Below are 22556 nucleotides of genomic sequence, written 5' to 3' on the forward strand. Positions count from 1 at the left end.
ACATCAAAGGCCCGTGTTGGAGGGGCAGGAACTGGTGGGAGCAGGCTGGTTCTGGAGGAACAGCCAGGTTTGCCCTGGTCAGTCCTCACTGGTACTAATGTGTGTCCTTCTTTGCAGGGGGGTCCCTGTGGGGTTCTGGCAGCTGTCCAAGGCTGTGTCCTACAAAAACTCCTGTTTGAAGGAGATAGCAAAGCTGACTGCGTTCGGTAAGTCAGTGCTCATAATAGCAATATCTTCTTTTCCCAAGGCCTCTCCTCAGTGTCCAGAAAAAACAAGCAAGGAAGCATGTGTGTTCCCTGATATTTCCCGTCTTCTGAAAAGGGAAATGGCGACCGGCTAGCAGGTCCAGTGCTGACCAGTTGAAATGACCTGTATGCACTTGCCTCTAAAAGAAGGGAGGGTCGTTAAGTCCCATTCCATGTGGGAAGCAGCTGCTGGAATGGCATCGAAACTAAGGCCACCCCCTCCTCAGCAGTTGAGTGCGGTAGCTGCCCAGCTCCCATCCACACCCACATCGACCCCCTGACCCCTTGACTGAGCCCAGGTCTCAGTTACCTCATGTTACCCCATGTTACCTCACCTCTGCCAACAGCCATTACCACACATTCCAGCCAGCCCCGCGGCACATTGCTTCCACTCCCTCTGGCCGTTTGTTTTCCACCTCACGCTTTAAGTGTTTGCACATGGACCCCCCCTCATTCTCATTTTCTCTCTCACTCAACAGACTTTTCTGGAACATCTCTGTGCAGGCACAAGTGATACAGACAGGAATAGATGCACTCTCTATGCTCCAGAATGCTCTATGAGGGATGGATGGATAGAAAACCCTCATTCTATAGCGTGGTCAGTGCTAAGATGGAGGGATTGGCAAGGTGCTGGCCAGGGCTGGGGCTAGATGGCCGATTCGAGGAGACCGCGGTCTTACTTTTATCTCTCTGTGTGCCCAGTTACTAGCTTGTTCTGAGTTCCCCTCAGACCTACAGAACTGGTGCGTCTCTTTCTTCTTTTAGTTGAAATATAACATGCATGCAGGAAAGTGCACATGTCAAAAACGTGCACGGCTCAGACGTGTTCTGCTCAATGAATTATTGCAAAATCCCACACTCATGAACCTCTCATGCAGATCACAAAAGAAAATTACTTCCAGCACCCCAGAAGAGTCCTGCCTAGTAGATTCCCCCATTCTCTTCCCAAAAGTTGAGATTAAACAAATTCTAAAATCACAACTTAGTTTTGCCAGTTCCTGAATTTTAATTAAAGGGGCTTGTTCTTTGATGTATGTATTTCAGTGTCTTTTTTTTTTTTTTTTTTAAAGCTTAGGTGTTATAAAGACAGCAACTCATTCCCCATTCACCCATGTTCAGCTTCCTGGGAGATACGCTGGCTCCCCAGACATCCTACCAAGCTCAGGACAAATGAAACATCTTTTACCAGCTTAGAGGATTTTGCCTTAGACAGGGTCCAAGGGAAGGCAGCTTTGCATGCTTGGCATTTTAGAATGTGTCCAGTAATATAATTTGTCTGATTACCAAGTAATCATCAAGGTGTTTTATCTTAAGCTAAAAGATGCTGATTCTCGGGGCGCCTGGGTGGCGCAGTCGGTTAAGCGTCCGACTTCAGCCAGGTCACGATCTCGCGGTCCGTGAGTTCGAGCCCCGCGTCGGGCTCTGGGCTGATGGCTCAGGGCCTGGAGCCTGCTTCCAATTCTGTGTCTCCCTCTCTCTCTGCCCCTCCCCCGTTCATGCTCTGTCTCTCTCTGTCCCAAAAATAAATAAATGTTGAAAAAAAATTTTTTTTAAAAAAAGATGCTAATTCTCAGCATAGCAGAACTGTAACCAGAAGCAGAGTGATATAACATTTCCACAGCAGGATCTCACCTTATTCTCCATACCCCGACCAGTCCACACATAGCTGCTCCTGTCTGTGCACGGCCATTCCCCATTGCGTGCTCTGGAAGGCCAGCCAGCAAAGCGCTGCCCACAGTGTGGACAGAGACCCTGCTGCCGACTCTCCCAGAGAGGCAGCACAGTGCTTGATGTTCTGGAATGTTCCTGACTAAGTGGAATTTGCTAAATGAGGGAGCTGCCCTCAAAGGGTGTGGGGACTGTCCCTGAGTGTACATGTCCCCACCTGCCTACCTTCCTTCCTTGCATTCAGAAGAAGCATGCAGGGAGGACTTGGCAGGTGCTTGGAGGGAATACACGGCTCAACAGGACAGCTGTGGCCTTGCCTTCATGGCACCTATGACTGACCATGAGAGCCAGGCAGATAGGAGGCCTACAGGGGATGTGCAGGAAGCTTGGGGTTCACCCAGACATGAAGAGGGTGGGGCAGGCTTGTTGGAGGAGTGACGTTTGAGTCTCACCGAGGTCTGGAGGTAATCAGGACTCCCAGTTGGCTTGACACACATCCTCGCACATGCTTATTCTCCCTCAGTTTCCCCCTTCCCAGCAAACCCCTCGTACTTGGTTCTGGGCTCCTCACCACACAGAGGCCATGACTTCAGGGAGGCCTTCCCAGACCTCCCTGGTTGAGATAAACCCAGGCCTGCTCCAAGGCCTCCCCACCAAATGGCACCCTTGTTCATGGACATCATTACCTGTCCATTGTCTGCTCCCCCCAATCCCCCAGCCCCTGGGAACACAAACCCCATGAGAACAGGGGCCTTCCTGGGCTGCCTGGTTCACAGCCTGTCTCTGGCATCCAGCCCAGGGCCTAGTCCACAGAAGAGGCCCTCAGAATTTTTGTTGAATGAACACATGGACAAATGCATGAGTTATCCAGACTAACAGGGAGGGGAGGGGAATGGTGTTCCGGTAAGGAGAACAACATGTGCAGAGGCCTGAGGGCAGGGAGAGAAGGGCCAGGAGCCAAGAGTTGCCTGGGGTGGCCGGGGCAGAGTTCGGAGGGGCAGGGTGAGACCGGGGATGGTGGTCAGGGACATGCTGCCAGAGGGGCCTTGGAGGCTTACCATCCGCTTGGGCTAAGTGTTGGCCTTGGCCCTCATGGGAGATGTCTCATAACTCATTTTGGCCCCCTTCTCATTCAGAGCTGCTTTTGAACTTGGAGTTTGTACTTGGGGGACATTGGGGATTGCTTCCCAGTGGTCAGGATGGGGTGTTTAAGTTGGTTCCAGGCAGGGCTGTTCCTGCCCAGGGCACAAGGCAGGCTTCGTTCCTTGTCACCCACCCCACCCATCACTAAGGGAGTATGCGAGCCTCTGGATCCACAGGTGCATTCTCCAGGGAACACTTTGCTCTCCACACCAGGGAGTGCATCCAGGGCTTGGAAAGCAAAAAGCCAACCTGGTTGTGGGTGCAAGTTGGGCTCTGGGTGGAAAGAAAACTGGGCCAGCTGTGTAAGTGAGGTTCTCTTCCATGTCCCGCCATCTGCCAGTCAGACACCAGCCAAACGTGGACTCAGGCCCAAGTTTATACTGACAGACCTCTGTTTAAGCACCGACTAGATGGAGAGTTCCACCAAGGCCTTGCTGGGAGGCAGGGGAGGGAGTGCGGCCTTGGCTTCCATGGGCTCCCTGTCGGCTGGGACCCTGCAAGAGGAGTTGGGGCCAGCCTAGATTGAAGGCCCTTGGCAGCCAGGCTGGTGGGCCTGAGCTGGGTCCTGGGGGCAGCGGTGGGTAGGCAGAGGGAGAAGGGGAAAGGAGGAGTGGCTGGGGTGTGTGTGTGTGTGGGGGGGGGTTCCAGGTGGGAAGGAGCCCCACTCTGTCTGCCTGGTTGGACCAGAAGAGGCCTGTGTTGAGTATCCATAGAGCTCGGCCTGCTGGCCAGGGCCCCCTCCTCTAAGAAGCATGGAAGGATTCATGCTGCAGAAGAGTGACCTCAGTTTTCTGTGGAGCCTCCCAGCTATGGGTGCTCCTGGTAAGTCCCTCCCCTTCCCACTCCCAATCCCTGCTTCCCCGGGCACTGCAACTAGGGCTGATCTCCACACAGGTGGAGTGCAGTGGGCTGGCTTTCTGTGTCCATCCATCAGAGCTCTTTCAGGGGCTCAGGCAGAAGTAGTTCAGAGGGGGACAAGATGGGGGAGGTCCAGTGGTGTTAGGCTATTGGCGAGGGGCACCAGATGTCTACACACACACACACACACACACACACACACACAATCCTGTGCTTTCTTCTCCCCCTTCCCCTGCTATGGGGTTTTGAGGTGAGAGACCGCCTCAGGGCCTGGAAGGTGATTGGGGGTGGAAGGGGAGCGTTCTTCTGGTTCAAGCTAGGACTTGGGTCAAGCAAAGGCCCGAGGAGCAAGGGGCTGGTGCCCAGGGCCGGCAGCAGAGGAGAGAAGTGAGAGCAGAGTTGGGGTTGCTGCTTTGTGATGGTGAGGCCCTGCAGGTCAGAGGCCACCCAGAGTTGTCCTTGCTGCCTGGGTCTCGGTGCATCCTGTAGGTGCCCATGCTGAGGCGGGAAGGGGTGCCTGGCTCTGTGCTCCTTAGCCCCTTCCAGGGTGGGGCATGCTAGGCTGGGTCCAGAGACCTGGACTGCAGGGCCTCACCTTCTCATTGGTGAATCTCTGTCTTGCCTGACTTTGACTCAACAAGGAAACACAAATGAAGTCCTTTGTAAATCATCAAAGGCTGTGCAAGAAGGTGGGACCATATGGGGAAACTGAGGCTCAGAGAGGGAAGATGCTGTCCCAGGGTCACCCTGGCATCTGTGGCCGAGCCCTGTCTGCCATTCCATGCTGCTGTGCCCCAAAAGAGACGCTGAGCAGTGGGAGAGCCAGAGAGGTCAGGAGTGGCTGGCACCAGGAGGCTGATGTCATGAGTTTGAAACACTTGAATGCTGGACTCCCAGACAGATTCTCGGTGACCAAGGTGCGGCTCTGTGTTTTACAAAGGGCTTCTGGGAAGACCCTCCCCTTTTCCCCTAATTTGGAAGAACTCAGTACAGAAGAGTACAAAGAGTAATATGGAAACACCTAGGGGACCCACTGCCTCATGTGAGCAATGGGTGAAGTCCCTACAGCAACCTTAGTCCCATCCCTGCAGCAACCTTAGTCCCCGGCTCCTCCAGTCTCATTGATGTATTCATACAATTTTAATATGGATGGGTTGGGTCACTGGTGTTGCTGCATGGGCCGTGTGTGCTGAGTTGGGTTTGAGGCTTCAATACTTCCTTTTGACTCTGAAATTCCGGGATTTCAGAAATGACCCAACTGAAAAAAAAAACAAAAACAACGCAGGCGACCTGCTCTGTTCTCTTCAGGAGCAGCACAGTGGCCTGGCTCGCCACAGCGAGGCGAGGCGGTGTCTGCAGCTGCCCCACTCTGGGCCCTCCTCGCACCCTCCGCCCACACTCACAGCTGATGGGGGTAATGGTTCTGTGAAAGCAGCGTGGAGGATGTGACTGCGCCCTCCAGGGAAGTCATGCTGAAATAAAGGCCTCTTGGCAGGGATGGTGTTTTTTTCTGCAGGACTGTCTGGCTTCATTAGGACCTATTCCATCAGGCCTGCAGCTGGCCTCTCCTCAATCGGGAAGGACAGCGCCCGGTGACAGGACTCCGTGTTTTTCCACTTGAGGAGGGCTGTGTCTGTGGCTGGCCGTGGGAAGACCATGAGCCCCACTCCCCTGCAGGCCTAGAGAGAGCCACAGACAAGATTGACGGCCCCACGCCTCCTCCCCTTTGGAATTGTGAAATTCAAGGCCCAGAGAAGGAGGGGCACTTGCCCAGGGCCTGTCTGGCTGGACACTAGGAGCAGAGCCAGGCCTGGACCCCAGGTCAGATGGTCCCCAGACCAGCCTTCTTCCCCTCCCCTGCAGCAGTATTTGACCCTGAGAGGGAGCAGAAAGCCTGCAGTCGTTCCCAGGCGTTCCTCTGGATTGTCTGTAGATGCTGTAGGCTATCTCGAGATAATCAGGATCAAAACATCTCTTTAATCTGAAGGACTTAAGTAGTGTAAGCAACTGTGTAGGATGTATTACTCCCCTATGCCCTCCACCATCCATAGACACGTATCTTCAGTCTGTACTTCTGTGAGGAAGTAGGTGCTTAAAGAAACTGTTCTTGCTTGAGGAGCCTGGCTGGATGCTAGATTCATGGTAGGAGTTTGATGAACGTGTGTCTGACTGATGAAGACAACACAGGACCACCCCTGCCATTGAGGTTTTGCAGGTGAAAGCCGGGAGTTAACCGGGTGAAGCTGGAGTCGGGGCAACTCACCACAGCGCCTCCTTCCTCTCGTCCTCGGCACGGACGGCCCCGTCTACCCTGTGGCTGGTTAAACGGCAGAGATGGCAATGCTGGAATGATGCTTGGGGGCATCTGGCTCAGGGTCTGCCTCTGTGCGGGAAGGCGAAGGTCAGCGAGGGCGAGGGGCTTCCCCGAGGCCTGTGAACCAAACCTGGAACCAAACCTGGGCCCGACCACTGCACTCTTCCACTTTGTTCTCTAGAAAGACGTGTCTCAAGAGAGCAAGCTAGAGAAGACTCAGGGAAGGATGCAGAGACTAGAAGCGTTTCCAGAAGGAAGCCAGTGAAAAGAATGAGGATTTTTGTGTAGAAATGCAGAGGTTCCGAGGGGCTGTAATCAGTCTGTGAGAGAGATCAGGAAGACGCGGGCTGGACCGAAGGAAGAGCCAGTGTTGTCTGGTGCTGAAGAGCTGAGCTCGAAGGCAGAGGGATGCTGATTCCTAAGGCAAGAGCTCCAGACAGTTGGTTCCACTTCCCCAAGTTCTCCTTCCTCCCTCAATGCTGTTTTGATTTTTCCAACTTTACGGACTGTGTGGTTCACTTGGATGAATCATTTAGTTGCTGTGCCTCAGTTTTCGCATTTGAAAGGGGCAAGGATGCTACTGCCGTTACAGGGTGGCTTTAATGACTAATGGAATAATACACGTGAAGTGTTTCTAACAGCGCTTGGCATGTGATAAGCACTCAATATGTGTCGACTGTTGAATCTCATTTGTGGCTACACTGAGAAGCTTTCAGTCAAGCACATGACTTGCTTCAGCAAGTTCGTGTAGAACACAGTGAATGTTGAAAGGTGGCCTCGTAGTTCCCTGTCTGCAGGTTTTCCCGCATAGATGTTCTAGGCAGAGTCTACAGTGCAGAGACGATTTTGCACAACTCGTACCCACGGCAAGGGTTCTAACCGGGGAGTACCCTCGTCGCACCTGTGATGTGGGAACAGTTTCTCACCCACAAGGGTGAGATGGGGCGGAATGCTGGTCGGGCACTAGCTGTAACAACCCCGCTGGGGAGCAGGGCATCCCGGTCCTGGACGGGGGCAGGAAGGGGATTGGCAAGGGTACTCAGGAGGTGTGATTGACAGGACATGACGGTCACCCGGGTGGGGGCAGGGCAGGAAACAGGATCCATGGGGATGACGAAGCCCACTTTCATAGATTCTGAATCCAAAGAGATAAATGTCCAATCCTTTCTCCTTTGTCTGACAAGCCCTGCCTTCCTGGCCCCCCCTTAGTCCTTGGCATCACCTCTCCGGAAACCCAGAACAACATTTCCTCACCTTTGTTTTCATAGCTGATGGTGACCCGGGCCAGTGCTCCCCGCACAGCTCGGGCTGCCTGGCTTGGTGATGGCGTGGTAACCATTTCCTCGAGGAGCTTGGCGGGTCTCCAGAGGCTGCAGAAGTACCAGGCAGTCTGCCATTTCATTTTTCAAGTGGGTTGAGGGTGGCTTGTTACTTTCACACCAGATGTCAGGAGTTCACCTTCCTGTCATCATGGCCAAAGTGGGGACTTGATGTTTCCATAAAGACAACAGTAATAGGTATTGGTTATTGAATATTGACCACGTGCCAGGTGCTGGGCTATGGACCTTACATCGTCTTGCTTAAAGCTCCCAATGCTATGAACGAGGTCCTCTTGTCATCTCCAGTTTATGGAAGGGGAAACTGAGGGAGGGCTATGTCACGTCACCTCCCATTTTAGTCGTTTGACAGCCTGGATGCAGACAACTGGTTCTGTGTCTCAGGCACTGGGGACTGACCACGTGCTCCCCACCATGGTGACCTGTGTCCAGGTCTCCTCGTTCCCATTTCTCCAGTTTCTTCCTCCTCCCCCCCACCTCTGCAGCTCAGCACGGAGCTCAGATGTTAGTTGGCTACTGAAAACATAGAAAACCACCCCCACTCCGCCCTGTGTCTTCCTTTGAGCCCCAGCAGGGTCTTCATCAAGGCACCTTTGTTAGGAAGAGCCTAACAGGCTGCTTTTGTAAGAATGTAATTTTTCTAAGAGTTTAGAAGAAATCCATGGACTCCACGGGTGGGCAAGAAGTACAGCTCTCAGGAGCCCTGGGAAGGTGAAACTGAAGGACGTGTCTGTATCAGGCTGTTGCCTGTTCTTCTCTCTTGCTCGTGTCACACAACAGGGTTTCTCTGTTACCCCTTTTATCGTAAGACGTCTCTCTGCCATTTTTGACATTGCTGGCTGCCTGTTCTGCTCAAAGCCCATTTGCTTCTAAAACTATGTAACAACACCGTCTCCCAGCCCAGCCCCTACTGCCTTGCCACTTTCTGCCTTCCTCTGCCTCCCTGGTACGCCAGAGTTCTGGTGGCGTTTCATCCTTGGCCACCACCTCTGCCCTTCCCCATCATCTCTTTGGGGAATCTTAGCCACTCAAAGTGCTGAGGACTCCTCACATGCTGGTGGTTCATAAACTTATACTCAGTGCCAGCTGCTGTCCTGGGCTTTAGATGGGTCAGATAGCTTCACCTGGGGGTCCCATGGGCACCTCCAGCTGCTCCCCCAGTTCTCCTCTCTGCCTGTATTCCTCATTTCAGTGAACAGCACCATTGTGCACCCGCGAAAGCCCCAGAGATTACCCCGAATCCTTCCTCTCCCACATCCCATGCCCTATAGCTAACCAGCAAGGCAGGCTGCTCTCCCCTCTGTACCCATGACCTCCTTTCCTGTGGCTCGTGGGAGTGAAGGGCACCTGCTTGCACAAACCATTGTCTCCAGGGGCCTGGATATTGGGACTGGTCGAGGCTGGGTCAGGTCAGTACCAGACCTTTGCCAGGGATGGCTACCTTTCCTCGGGGTGGCGGTAGTTCCAGAATGCCTTCAGCTCAGCCTCCTGGGCTCTGTCAGAATGCACCGCACTGGCTTGCACACACCTCGGGCCCTGCCAAGCCTCCAGGGTCCCCTTTGCTCCCTGGGCTGTTTCCTCAGCCTGCTCCTCCTCCAGCCCCACCCGGGGCCCCTCCCCCAGGGCTCTTCCCTTGGCCCTCCTCTGAGGAGGCCCTGCCGGGAGTCCCTGAGCTCTGGGGCCCTCTGTGTGGCAGAGGAAGGAATCGGCTATCTGCTACAGGGCTACGCAGTCCCTGGCTTGTGTCCCTACCGGCATAAACACGTTCTCTTTTTCCTCCTCAGGCCGCTGCAGCCTTCCAATGCCCACAGGACCCACTGCCTCGCCCTGGCCATCGCGGACATTGTGTGGCGGGCCGGGGGCCATCAGAGAGCCGTGGTCACACTGTAAGCGCTTCTCAGGGCCTTGTCACTACCACTCACGTGGGGCACGGCTGCAGACAAGCTGGCTGTGTGCTTTCCTGTCCTTGGGGAAATTGTCTTTCCAACAGGCTGTCTGTGCGTCCTCCTGGGTGCCTATCATGTGCCCCATGCCAGTGTGAGCCCAGAGAGGCAGCCCCACGCTTGGGAGAGGTCTGGAGGGGTCTCCATGCAGCTCCATTCTCCTCTCTGCCAGGGGTCGCATCTGTCTCGCCTTCCTCCCTGGGGAGCTTTGGGGGACACAACCCTCTGGCCTAGGCAGCCTGCTCCCCTCTGTATTTCTGACCCCGTGTCCTTGGCAAACAGCCTCTCGGTAACCAGTCACCCTCTGATTCATACCGCTCTCCTAGTCCCAAAGCATGCTCCTGTCCACTTTGTCACCTGGACCGCTGTTCCACTGAGGAAGAGACTTACCCCACTGCCTCCATCCTCCCGCAGGTGGAGGACGCCATCCGTGTAGTCCACATGGGCTGCTCTTCAGTCTGGCCCTTCACAGTGGGAGCATCACTCCATCCCAGGCCTGTGGCTAAGCTTTAGTAAAAAGGATGCCTTTGGGGGCCAAAGATTACACTCTGGTGGGATAGAAGGGTCCGTAGAGCACACTGCTAAAGAGAGAGGACTCCCGGGCGCCTGGGTGGCTCAGTTGGTTAAGCGGTGGGCTTTGGCTCAAGTCTAGATCTTGTGGTTCGTGAGTTCAAGCCCTGCTGATAGCTCGGAGCTTGGAGCCTGCTTCAGACTCTGTGTCTCCCTCTCTCTTTCTACCCCTCTCCCTCTCATGCTCGCTCTCTCTCTCTCTCTCAAAAAAAAAAAAAAAAAGAAAAAAAAAAGAAAAAAAATTGAAGAGAAGGGGCTCCAGAAGCTAACTCCTGTTGCTTATTGGCTGTGTGGCTTTGGACAATTGACTCAACCTCTCTGCACTTCATCTGTTTACTCATCTGGCAAATGGGGATGACAGGAATGATTATTTGGTAGAGTGACTGTGAGAATTAAATAAGTTATATGTAATAAGTGACTATATTACCAGTTTAATCATTTACCCACATGAATACATAGTGCATAATAAATGTGAAGTACTTAGGACAATGTCTGGCACATACTAAGTACCATCTCAGTGTTGGGTATTATTGTTGTTCCTGTCGAGTGCTTGTCCTTGGTACTCGTGTCCCAGTTAACGGATTAGCCCTGGCCCTTAGGATCTGCATGGCAGTGCTGAAAGCAGATGGGACAAAAATTCAATTTCTCCCTGTTTTATGGATTAGAAAACAGGAGCCCAGAGAGGGGCAGTGGCTGGTCCCAGCCCAGGCAGCAGGCTAATGACCCAGTGGGCCCCAAACCCCACTTTTAGTGCACGCCTTCCTGGGCTGCACACGCAGGGTGTTGTGTAAACGGACGTGGGGTTAGGGTGGGAAGCCTCAGGCCAGAGGCTGAAATTCCTCCCAGCCCTGAAAATGAAGGACAAGTCAGCATTCCTCAGTCTGGAAATCTATTTGTCAGTTGTGGGTGAGAGGCAGGCTTCCTCCTGCCAGGACTTGGGTTTGGTTACCCTGAGCTCTCCTCCTGCCGTCTTTTTTCCATTCCTTTTCCCACCCCCACTAGTGGAGTTCTTTGGACCCAGCCTAGTGGGTGAGTACAAAGTGGGGGAGAAACGAGAAACCCTTGGTCCCGTTCTTTCCTCTGGAGCCACCTTTTTATTTGTCCTCATTTAATGGCACATGTGGTTTCACCCTGGCTCAAGGGCATGTCTTCTCCCCATGCAGAGGACTCATGCATCTCCCTTTCCTTTTTAGGGCTTCAGGAACACAGCATTTCAGTCCAACAGGGAAATACAAAGCAGATGGAGTCTTAGAAACAGTACGGCTTTCTGGAAAATTATCACGCAACCTTTGGCTTTGTGTGGGGACGGTCTCCTTTCATATAAGTAAATCCTCCCTCAGCTGGGGATGGGCCAGCCCTCCCTGCAGCCCAGGCTGGCAGATCCTCCACTTGGGATTGGGGTGGGGGCAGAGGTAGGAGTTCGGGGGTGGGCTTTTGCCAGGACTGGCTTTATGGCCAAGAGGCCAACAGGCGCCCTGTCACAGAGAAGAGCAGGCCATACGTAACGTCTTCTGGCCGGACCGCAGCCCTCTCTGTCCCTCTGTGTCTCTTCAGCATCCTCTCTGGGGTTGTTGCGAGAGGGCAGTGGGGTGGTATGGAGAGGGAGGGGGGTTCGAGGGTGGGGAAGAGCTTGTGCGGGACAGAGCACCGGTCGTAAAGCCAGACCTGGTGTGACCTAGTAAGGGAAAGAAATGAGAGACGTGAGAATACAAAGTGACGTTTTCCACGAGTGGACCTCCTCTGCACTGAGGACTTTTTGTTTTACCTAGTTTGCTTCATTTGACCTGAGTCTGGGCGCATGTGACCCCGGGATCCTAATTGGGGGTCTCACCTGGTGGGTGTTTTCTCTACAAATGGCTTTTTCCTATCCTGCCTGAGGAAGCAAAGGAGCCTCATACCCGCAGCTTCCCGCCAAACTCAGGACACTGCCTGCTGGGCTTAGAGCTGGGTGGGTCTCTCGCCCCGGCTCCCCTGCACCCCCAGGTGCTTCTCAGATCCCGCTTGTCAGTGGGGGGCAGGCACAATGTGGGCTCCTTGGCTTTGGCTCCGCAGCACCTCCATTCCAGGGCTCTGTAGGCCTGGTGTGGCTGGCAGGGCGGAATTCACCCCCGAGACCCCAGCTGGGCCCTGTCAGCCTTTTAAGTTGCACACGGGTCTGGGCCTGTGTGCCTCCCCGCCCCAGCTCTCAAGGTCACCCGTCTGACTACAGGGACATTTCCAAGTGGGTTTTGTAGCTGCTGAAGCCGGGGTGGTGGGAGATAATCCAGGATGTGGAACCATCGGTGGGGGCTTGGGCAGCTCACCCTGTGGGTCTGTGTCTCCTCAGCTCACACTGCACAGTTTGACCTGCTATGAGGAGCTGGTGACTTTTCTTCAACAAAGCATCCATCAGGTATGAACAGTGGTTTATTTGGGGGGATGTGCATGGTAGAGCTGTCTGCTTTCTTTATGGAGACCCTGCTCAGTATATCCCGGCTAGGTGGGGCCTCCAGCACCCTGTCTGCTGGCGGAGATCTGTGCCCCCACCCCTTGCTGTGAGATGGGGCGGAACACATCCAGGGCCTGAACAGCACAAAGTACGGTGGGAATTCAGGGCTGTAGCCTCACTGGTTTTGTGGAGGAAGGAGCCCAAGCCTCCCTGGTAAAGGACATGATTACTGGAGCCTTCTGCCTGGGTTCCAATCCAGGTAACATCCCTTGCTTAGTAGCTCTGTAGCCTTGGGCAACTTATTTAGCCTCCCTGTGCCTCAGTTTCCTCATCTGTAAAATGGGGCTGATAAAAACGGTGCTTAGAACTAGCGTGCCTGGTTCAGTGTGGTCAGTGATTTTAGCTTTCGTTGTTGATAATAATGGTCACCACTATCACGATTATTTAAGGTAACCTTGAGACTGGTAAGTTGTAGACACGTAGAAATGAGGGGCAGGGTGCAGCATGAGCCAAGGCCAAAAGATGACCTCTGAGATTCCCAACTGCAAGGTCTCATCTTCTGACGTCTGTGTGTCAGGGTGGAAGGAAAGAAACGGCGCTGAGGCCTTCTCTCCTGGTGTGCAAGCAAATGGTCCATGCCTCTTCGCCTTTCTTTCAGCCTTCTGGGCTGTGGGATGAGCTCTTTTAGGCTCCCAAGAAGGCGACTTTGCCTAGAGATTTGCTGACGAGCCTGGGGGGTGGGACTGGACATTCTGCTGTCTTACTATCTCCTGTTCCCTGAAGGCGCTGTGCGTCTGGGCGGAGCCAGGGAAGAGTGGTCACAGACGCTGCTTGGGTAGGAAAATGGGGCCTGTCCTGAGACCACTGCGAGGCAGGTGTGCGGTCACCGAGGTGCTGACTCTTCAGAAACTTTCTGCCCGAGAGCTGTTGCCCAGGGATGATTCAGTCCGAGGAGCCTGGCCCGTGTCCCCAGCTTAGGACGCTGTCTTTCTGCACTGACCGTTCCGCCTGGCCTTTCTGGGAGGTGCAAGAGAGGGGCTCTGGCATGGGAGGGGTCCCGGCCTAGACTGGCTGCCACCTGCTCCCTGTTTCTGGCTCTCTCTGGTTCTTCACGGACATAACCCAGTGAGCTGTCTGCCGATGCAGTGCACTTCCCAACTGGTGCACACAGCTGTAGGGGTCCTGGAGCAGGGACCTGAGGGCCCCTGCTAGCTTATTCCTCAGCCACATGGGGCCCTTGGGAAAGTCACTGGGCCTTAGTTGCCTCATCTACAAAATGGAAGATGGAGCAGTTAGCAGGTAACTTCCAGCTTGTTACTGTCCAGTGGTGGTTTTTAAAAAAATTTTTTTTCAACGTTTATTTATTTTTGGGACAGAGAGAGACAGAGCATGAATGGGGGAGGGGCAGAGAGAGAGGGAGACACAGAGTCGGAAACAGGCTCCAGGCTCTGAGCCATCAGCCCAGAGCCTGACGTGGGGCTCGAACTCATGGACCGCGAGATCGTGACCTGGCTGAAGTCGGACGCTTAACCGACTGCGCCACCCAGGTGCCCCCAGTGGTGGTTTTTAAAGAAGAAACTTAAATGCATGGACAAGAATGCCTTCTAAATTAAGCATCAGGTGATCTAAATAAGCAGAAAGGATTCTACTCTTTTTTTTTTTTATTAAAAAAAATTTTTTTTAACGTTTATTTATTTTTGAGACAGAGACAGAGCACGAACGGGGGAGGGTCAGAGAGAGGGAGACACAGAATCCGAAACAGGCTCCAGGCTCTGAGCTGTCAGCACAGAGCCCAACGCGGGGCTCGAACTCACAGACTGCGAGATCATGACCTGAGCCGAAGTTGGCTGCTTAACCGACTGAGCCACCCGGGTGCCCCAAGGATTCTACTCTTAAATGCACTCAGAGTGCTGTGAGGATACAGCAGTGCATCCAAAAGACGAGCAAAGCCTGATCGCCTCCGTGCATGTGATTTGACCAGGGAGGCAGGCCCCCGGGCTCCTGTGTTCACACCATCAGGTGAAGCGGAGCGTGGAGCCACCGGTGCCAGGAGAGGGAGGTGCCCTGGAGGCTTCGAGGGGGCAAAGGAGAGCCCTTGGGAAATAGCTCAGATGCTCCTGGGGCCTGTCACCGCCCACTGATGGCCCTGGGGTGATGCCTCAGCACCAAGGTTTTCTGCATCTTCGTCTATGAAATGAGGCCTTTCTCCTCCCTCTGTCTGTACCCCGGGGTTTCGGTGAAGCCCAAGCAAGACAGTGACTTTGGAAGAGGTTCAGAGGGTGGGCCTGTGCTGAGGAGGGGCTGCCTTCTTTCTGTCATTCTTCTGGATCCAGAGTGGCTCCCCCTCCTCACTTGGCTTTGGTCCCTGTGTACCAGTGGTCAGTATTTGGCCCTCCTCACCCTGGAAGGTGGTGCCTTCCCCCACAGTGTAATTATGTTTTTTCTGGAAGCCGTTGAGCTGCCTCAGCACTACCCTCACCAAATTCATTTTTCATGGCCTGGGCCTAAGAGGGGTTCCTCGTGCCAGGCCTGGAAACGAACACAGAACCATCGCTGCCCAAAATAAATAGCCTCCTTGCTGTGTTTTCATTACCGCTCACCCTCGGGTGAGATGTCTGGCCGCCCCCTGCGAGCTGGGCGAGCCTCCGCCCCTGCCTCCTTTTGGGGTTCTTTGGTGGGCTTCGCTCTTCCCAGGGCCAGAGCAGCGCTGGAGGATGGCCCCTTCTTCCCAAATGGCACCAGACATTTTTCCGGACCCTAACGGCAGTTTCGGGCCCAATTGCCCGCCCGGAGAGCTCTCCTTTCAATGCAGGCACCTTGCCCTGTGGCCTCCCATGTCTTGGCAGCTTGGATTTGATGAGATAATTTTAGTAAATTTTTTTTAATGTTTTTTTATCTTTTAACAAAATGGAATATTGGTGCCATTCAGTCATGTTCTGGTGGGGGCCAGAAGCCCCAGGCAGGCGTCTTTTCTCCCTGCTAGCCAGTCTGCACAGAGGGGCACATCCAGAGCTCATGGGAAGCTCCCCTTGAGGCTGTTCCAAGGACTGTGGAAAATGCTGGCCCACATAGTACTGACCGTTCTCCATGTTTATGCAGACTTGGGGTGCACAGCGGGCTTCTGTGTCCCCTGGTTCATTGCAGCCCTGCAGCTGCAGGTGTGGCTGAGGGGGAAGCAGACAGAGAGGGTGCCATGGCTCCCCCAACACCATGGGTAGGTCCATGGCAGCAGTTGGTTGGGGAAGCGGAGACAGAGAGCTTTGTCACTCCCCGAGGCAACATGCAGGTCAGTAGCAGAGCTGTGACCAGGGCACCGGCCCTCCTGGGCCTGCGTCCTGCTGTACAAGGGCATCAGCATTACCGTTTGCAGTCATCAGAGCATGTCCACAGCCGTGGTCTCCTAGAACGTGCACCGGAACCCAAGGAAATATGCAAAGTAGGGATTCATCAGCCTCGTTTTGCAAATGGAGAAACTGAGGAGAGCAGAAGTTAAGTGACTGGTTTGAGATCAGAGAATTACAATGAGGTTGATATAAGATTGTTGTTGATTTATTTGTTCCATTTCTATATCCCCCCCCACCAAAATATTTTCTTACTTATGAATTTCTAGAAAAAAAGTTAATTATAAAAAGATGATGTTCTTGGGGCTTTTCTATGCTCCAACCATAGTAAATCTGCCCTCTCTTGCCTTTGGGCCTTTGCACTCGCTGTTCGTCTTCCCTGGAACAGCATTCCCTCTCTTCTGATTGTTTCTTGTCCTTTGGGTTTGGGTATCACTTCCTCCTGAAAGCTTTCCTTTGCATTCCTTCCTTCTCTAAATCCTTAGTCTGCTTGAAGGCCCTTTCTGTGTGTTTGCAGAGCACCTTGTATTTCCCCCTCCTTTTCAAGTTGCTTCTTGTTCTTTCTTCCCTGAGTTACTTCCCGCAAAGGCAGATCCACGTCCACCTTGTTCACAAGCATAACCTTATCAGGGAGCCTCCTCGTGGCACGAAAGTTCACACAGCAATTTTTTATTTATTTTTATTTTTTATTAAAAATTTTTTTTTAACATTTATTTATTTTTGAGAGACAGAGAGAGACAGAGCACGAGAAGGGGAGGGGCAGAGAGAGAGGGAGACACAGAATCTGAAGCAGGCTCCAGGCTCCGAGCTGTCAGCACAGAGCCTGACGGGGGTCTCGAACCCACGAACTGTGAGATCGTGACCTGAGCCAAGGTCGGCTGCTTAACTGACTGAGCCACCCAGGCGCACCACACAATAATTTTTTAGATGACGAATTGAGTTGCAGTATGGAAATGAAGACTGTATTTTGAAGGAAAGAAAAGATAATTTTATCAGAAGCTTGAGCTGAAATAATTACCACAGCTGAATACCCTACTTGGCTCTGAGCTTCCTGGCAACCAGGGAAAAATGGAAAGGGGATCGACGATATTATTCTTATTGTTTCAGCAAAACAAACGTGTTTGAGGGTCTGGTTTCAAGTCCAAAAAGAAACTGACCACACATAAGGAACACTGACCATCATAAGGCAGCGTCTTCATCCACAACGCACTAGAAGTGGTGTCATCCCAAGAGGGGGGATACGTAAGGTCTTCACACAGTTGCAGCTGGGGGGTGGCGTTTCTCTAGGGAGTCAGCGTGACGTAGCCCTTCGCAGGAGGCTACTGGACAGGTGGGCAGTGCAGAGCCAGCATCATACTAACGGCCCACACGGGTGGCAGGTCCCATCCTACGGGCTTTATAAGGATGATCTCACTTAATCGTCACAACACCCTGATGAGAGTGGGTCCTGGTATAATTGTCCTTGTTTCACAGGTGAGAAGACTGGGTACAAGGAAGTTAAGAACTGTCCGCATGATCACAGAGCTAGGAGTGGCACAGCCAGTATTTAAACCCAGGCAGCCAGGCTCTAGGCTGTGGGCTCTAACCCAGGATTGGGACCTGGGGGAGATAAATGAGGTGCTCCCCTTGGGTAAAAAATTCAAGGAGGTACCAAAATCCTCAATAATCAGTATCAATAATATTTTTTAAATATCCAAATTAATCCACACAAAAAAACCCATGATGAACAAAATACCAAAAATTTTTGCAAGACAGGACCTGTCCTTGTACTTGAATGGCTTGGGTCACTCAGCCCTCCTGACCCTGACTCTGCCCCACACCTGCTCCCTGCCGCTCTTAACACAGTGCAGGTCTTTGGAGTAAGGGATTCAGAATCAAATAGAACCTGCTGGAATCCCCCTGGGCTGTGTAGCAGCTGTGTGAGCTCGGGCCAATTGCTCGGTATCTGCCCCATTTCCTTGTGTGGCAGAGGGCAGTATTAACACTACTGTAAAGCACAGGCCTGTGACAAACACTTGCATGGTAAGGGAGGCTGCCCCAGCTGCTGTATTGTGAACTTCCGGGACTCGGTCGTCATTGGTATGCACCTTGGCGGCCACTGCGTCTGCCCCCATTGTCACTCAGGCTGGTGTGCTCCCCATCGTTTAGGGGGCCTGCCATGGAGCCACCTGGTTTCCTCTGGGACCCGGCTGGGGCAGCTGGCTCAGGGTCAGGCTGCTCCCTAGGTGGCTCAGGGTCAGGCTGCTCCCTAGGTGTGGCCCCCGAGGAGGTGAGAAGAGGGTGCAGACTTGGTGGGTGTTCATTCCTTTCTCCTCTTCCCAGTTTGAAGCGGGTCCCTACGGATGCATCCTGCTCGCCCTGTCTGCCATCCTGTCCAGGTCCACGGAGCTGTGAGTGTCTTCCTTCCTCAAACCCCCAGGCAGGGCTTGTCTGTCTTGTTCGCTGCTGCCTCACCCCCACCCCCGAGAAGCCCAGGACCAAGCTTGGTGCATAGCAGGCATGCTGTGAGCATAGTCAAGAGGATGAAGGAAATAGTAGAACAGGGGATGGTCGGCTGGTGGAGGAGAGAGAGCAGTTATATGCTACGTACATGTGTGTTCAGAGCTACCTTCTAGGTCTCCCCACTTGTGCTGGGGCTGCCTGGAGGGACTCCCACCCAAACAGCTAACAGTGCCGCTGGGTCCCCCGTAGGACTGCGGTAGGCACATACTTCAGCACATGTGGACTCCCCTGGGACGTGGATGGGGATGGGCAGTTGAGACGGAGGTCTGGGAAAGGACTGAGGGCCTCCATGAACTCAGGATGGGGGGCTCACCGTAGGCTGTGGCAGTCTGAAAGCTGCAAGGTCTGGGTCCAGGGCCAGCCCTGAGGACATGGGTAGGTGGATACCCGGGGGCCCTGGAAGTGGAGGACTTCAGTTCCGTGTACCCTTATCAAATGTGGCCACCCGGCTACCCGAGAGCTGGAGTTTCTCCATCATGTCCATTCTCCATGAGCTTTCTAGACCTCTAATCCGTATTTGTCATCTGTGCATTATGTCACCAGGGAGGGGAGCAGATTAACAGCACATTAACAGCTTTGTAAAGTGCAATCAATCACTCCTTCCTTTTCCAAGTAGAGAGCAGACTCCAGAGGCCATGGAGACCCAGGGAATGAATTTTCATTTTGTGGGGTGCTTGCTGTGGGGGATGATTTGGGAACAACCCCATGCAGGTGGGCCTTGGGGAGTGGAGAGGTAGAAAGAGTAGCCATGTGGTGCCCAGGCTGGGGAGGCCCTGGCAGAAGGAGACACTTGCTCTTGGTGGCCGGGCCGGGCCAGGGCCTGTCCCGTGCCCCGCAGGCTCTGGCTTGGGTAGGAGGAGGACGCGGGGGCTCTGTGGCCTCATGCTGCCGGCCTGCCTGCTGCTTGCTGCTACTGACCTTATTAAATGTGGTGCACACACAGATTTTCTAATGGCATTTTTCTTCTAATCCTGCCATAATGATACGATTCATTCCTGGCCCGGGCTCACGTGCACCAGAGACCATAAGCCACACTGTCTTCTCCCCAGTCGCAAGTTTGCTAATCCCTGCCTGACCACGTTGGGTGGGGGTCTCTGGGTATGTGGGTGAGACCCCTGAGCTACCTGAGGGGAAGCTGGGCTCTCAGGAGGCCCATGCCTGGTGACATCTGGCTGTGTGATCTCCTGGGCCTCAGTCTCTCCACGTGTACAGGGAACCATCCAGCTCTGCAGGTCTAGGACTCTGTGATCAGAGTGCCTCTGCTCTGGTCACTGGGGCAGCTGCTAACGGTCTTGCTCACCAGCCTGGGTGTGCTCCTGCAGGGAGTGGCTCTGGAGGCCTTCTCCATGCGCACGGGCCTTCACCCCCCATAGCCAGGCTACTCTTCATTGTCGTCCAGAGCGGGAGGACTTGGGCTGTGTCTGTCCCCTCCCTGCCCCATCCAACCAAGCCAGGCAGGGCTGAGTCCCCGCCCAGGCTCTGGCTCCTTGGGGGCATCTGTGTGAGGCATGGCTGCCCTGCTGGGCCTGCATGGCCTCATGCTACCAGGCCTGACGTCTCAGCTCTGCTACGTCCCTCCTCTCCACTGCACACACGTACACATGCAGATGCACACACACATAGATACACAGAGATACAGACACAGAGACACACGGATGCACACACACATGCACACATATAGATATACACAGACATATACACACAGATATACATACATATGCACACAGACACACACAGGCACAGAGACCCATAAGATCTGTCTGGAGTCACCTCCTTCCCCTTGCTCTCAGGGCAGAGGAAGGCGTAAAAGTATGTTGAGACCATCTCCCTCCCACTCAGGGCTCCTGAGGACCTTCCCTGGTAGAGATCTGCTTTAGCGTTGGACCCGGCAGGCACTGGGGGGGCTCGTCTTATCCTGGGCCTCCCCTTCCCTTCCAAGAAGACAGCATGGAAGATATTCTCAGCAGCAGCAGGCACGATGGTGACCGACACCTAGTAAGCTTCCTGGGTGCCCAATCCTTTGCTGCAACATGTTACACAGCACACTTGTTTCCCGCCCCTGGCAGCCCTGTTCGGTGGCACTAATGATTCCCGTCAGCATCGCTGTCTTTCAGGTGAAGAAACGAGACCTGCCCCAAGCTCATACAACTTAGCCAAGACAGCCTGGGCCTGGACAGGACTCTTTGGGTTTTCTGTTTAAGGAACTTGGGCGTCAAACAGACTTGATTTCAGGCCTGACTCTATACTCCTTTGCACCTGAGTTTCTCACTCTCTGAAAGGGGGATGCTAATTCCTGCTTCACGAGATTAAATAAAGATTTATATGTTGAGCGCTTGGCTCGGCTCCCGGTGGGTAGCCCGCTCGGATAACGGCCGCTGCCGGCGTGGTCCTGTCACAGCTGTGCTCAGAGGCATCTCGTGCCCCATCCTGTCCGTCTTGCCCTCAGTCTTGGCCCCGTGCCTGGTGGTGCAGACGTGGCCGAGGGGAGGCCCTGCGAGTGGTGATGGGTCCACCTGTGGTGGTGCCCACCCTGGCAGGCACTTCCTGAGCTGCCCGGGGCCTCCCTGGGTGCTGTGTGCTGTTGCTCAGAGCGGGCAAGAGAAGTGGAGGTGGGAGAACCAGTCCCTGCCTGGGAGGGTGCCAACCAGAGATGTGCTCGAGAAGACACTCGGCTGTCTCTTATCTGTTCAAGCTCAAAACCGCTTTTAGAGAGACTGTCTGAGGGCTTCGGGTGGGGAGTGGGGCAGGCTTTGGGTACAGGGCTGCTGGCGACATCATGGAGTGGAGCCGGCCATTCCTTCCCACGGTCTGGGGGACTTCCTAAAAGGGGTGGCAAGTGTATGGAGGAAAGACAGGACTGATGGTGAGGAGGAGAAGAGCTCCTCGAAATGGTGCCCAGATCCTGTGAGAGAGTCACGCTGACATTATTTGAAATAGCACGTTAGCATTGCTGGCATTTTCTGGGCTCCTCTGAAGAAGCTGTTAGAAGGGGGAGCTCCTGCATTGGTCTAGGCCCCTTACGTCTCAGTCACACGCTCCAGTGGTGCTTCCGCGGCTCCCCAGAGCCTCTGATCCCCATTCTCAGGAGGGATGCCACACCTGGCTGGAGGTTTGCTGGGATTCACTTGGCAGTGATAACGGTCCTGGGATTGTGAAAGGCCACCCCATCCTGGCCTGCCGCAGGGGCTAGCAACTTGCAAAGGCCTTTCTCTGTGGACCCTTGGGCACATGGGGGCGGATGTCATCCAGCACGGGCTCCATTTGTCAGGCTGAGCTGACAGGCTTGTCCCGGGTGGCCTGGTGGGTGACGGCTCCCATGACAGCATCCCACTCATTGGCTGCCGATGTAGCTTCGGAACACCTGAGTCCCCACCTCTGCTCTGTTGCCAGCACGTTTATGGCTGACCCAGCCTGTGCCTTAGGCCTCGGAGCGGGGGGTGGGGGGCAACTAGAGCCACTTAAATTCTTTCTATTGTGAACCTGACATCTGACTATTTTCCAAATACACTGTATCCCCAGGCTCACTATGAAAAGCAGATGTAGCCAGGACTGTTTTGAGTAGAGCCCAGGGGAGGTAGGGTGAATGGGGTGGGGAGGCGGAGACCCCTGCCTGCCCCTCCCAGTCTCCAGCCTGGCCCCAGGAGACCCCTGTTTGGAGAAGCCCCAGCTCTGCATACAAAGCTTAACAGCCGTAGGACCAGACCATCCCCGAGGGCCTTCCTGCTCTGGGGTTCAGATTCAGCATTGCCAAACCCTTTGATGCCATTTCAGGGTGATCTGTTATCACTTTGGGTAGTTGAAAACCTGTCCTGGTAGCCCAGACAGGGCAGTCTCTCAGATCACGTGCTGTGCAGCTGAGGAGGAGTGGAGTGTGGGGCTGGGAATCACCCACTCTTTACAAACACAGTGTGCATTTGTGGTCCTGTGTGTGTGCATGAGGGCTCTGTGAGGTTGTGGGGCTGGGTGTGAGGTGATGTGGGTGCTGGTGGCTATGAAGGTCACACGGCCGCCCCTCCCTCCTAGCAAGGGTCTCAGACTCATGCCTGATGTCCAGGGACAGGCCTTGCACCCAAGTCAGTGCCTTCTGTCCATGGGCTGTTGCCAGCTCTGGGTGGGGCCAGGGTGAGGGCACCAAGGGCAGATGTACACGCAGCCCGGCACAGCCTGGTCACTTCTCCGTCAGAGGCTGAAAGAATAGTAGCGAAGC

At 54.1% G+C, this 22556-nt stretch overlaps 1 protein-coding gene across 2 annotated transcripts in view; it reads left to right on the forward strand.

The window, feature by feature from the left end:
• MINDY4 (MINDY lysine 48 deubiquitinase 4) overlaps window positions 1-22556 on the forward strand; it is a 110734-nt gene that overhangs the window by 59962 nt on the left and 28216 nt on the right. For both annotated transcript variants that reach the window (XM_047849776.1, XM_047849775.1), the window contains exons 9-13: window positions 118-206; window positions 9350-9451; window positions 11272-11335; window positions 12405-12470; window positions 18170-18237. In XM_047849776.1, coding sequence (XP_047705732.1) covers window positions 118-206; window positions 9350-9451; window positions 11272-11335; window positions 12405-12470; window positions 18170-18237 — 389 coding nt within the window. The remainder of the gene's footprint in view (window positions 1-117; window positions 207-9349; window positions 9452-11271; window positions 11336-12404; window positions 12471-18169; window positions 18238-22556) is intronic.

The sequence above is a fragment of the Prionailurus viverrinus genome, chromosome A2 (assembly GCF_022837055.1).
Source record: "Prionailurus viverrinus isolate Anna chromosome A2, UM_Priviv_1.0, whole genome shotgun sequence".
Classification (NCBI taxonomy): domain Eukaryota; kingdom Metazoa; phylum Chordata; class Mammalia; order Carnivora; family Felidae; genus Prionailurus; species Prionailurus viverrinus.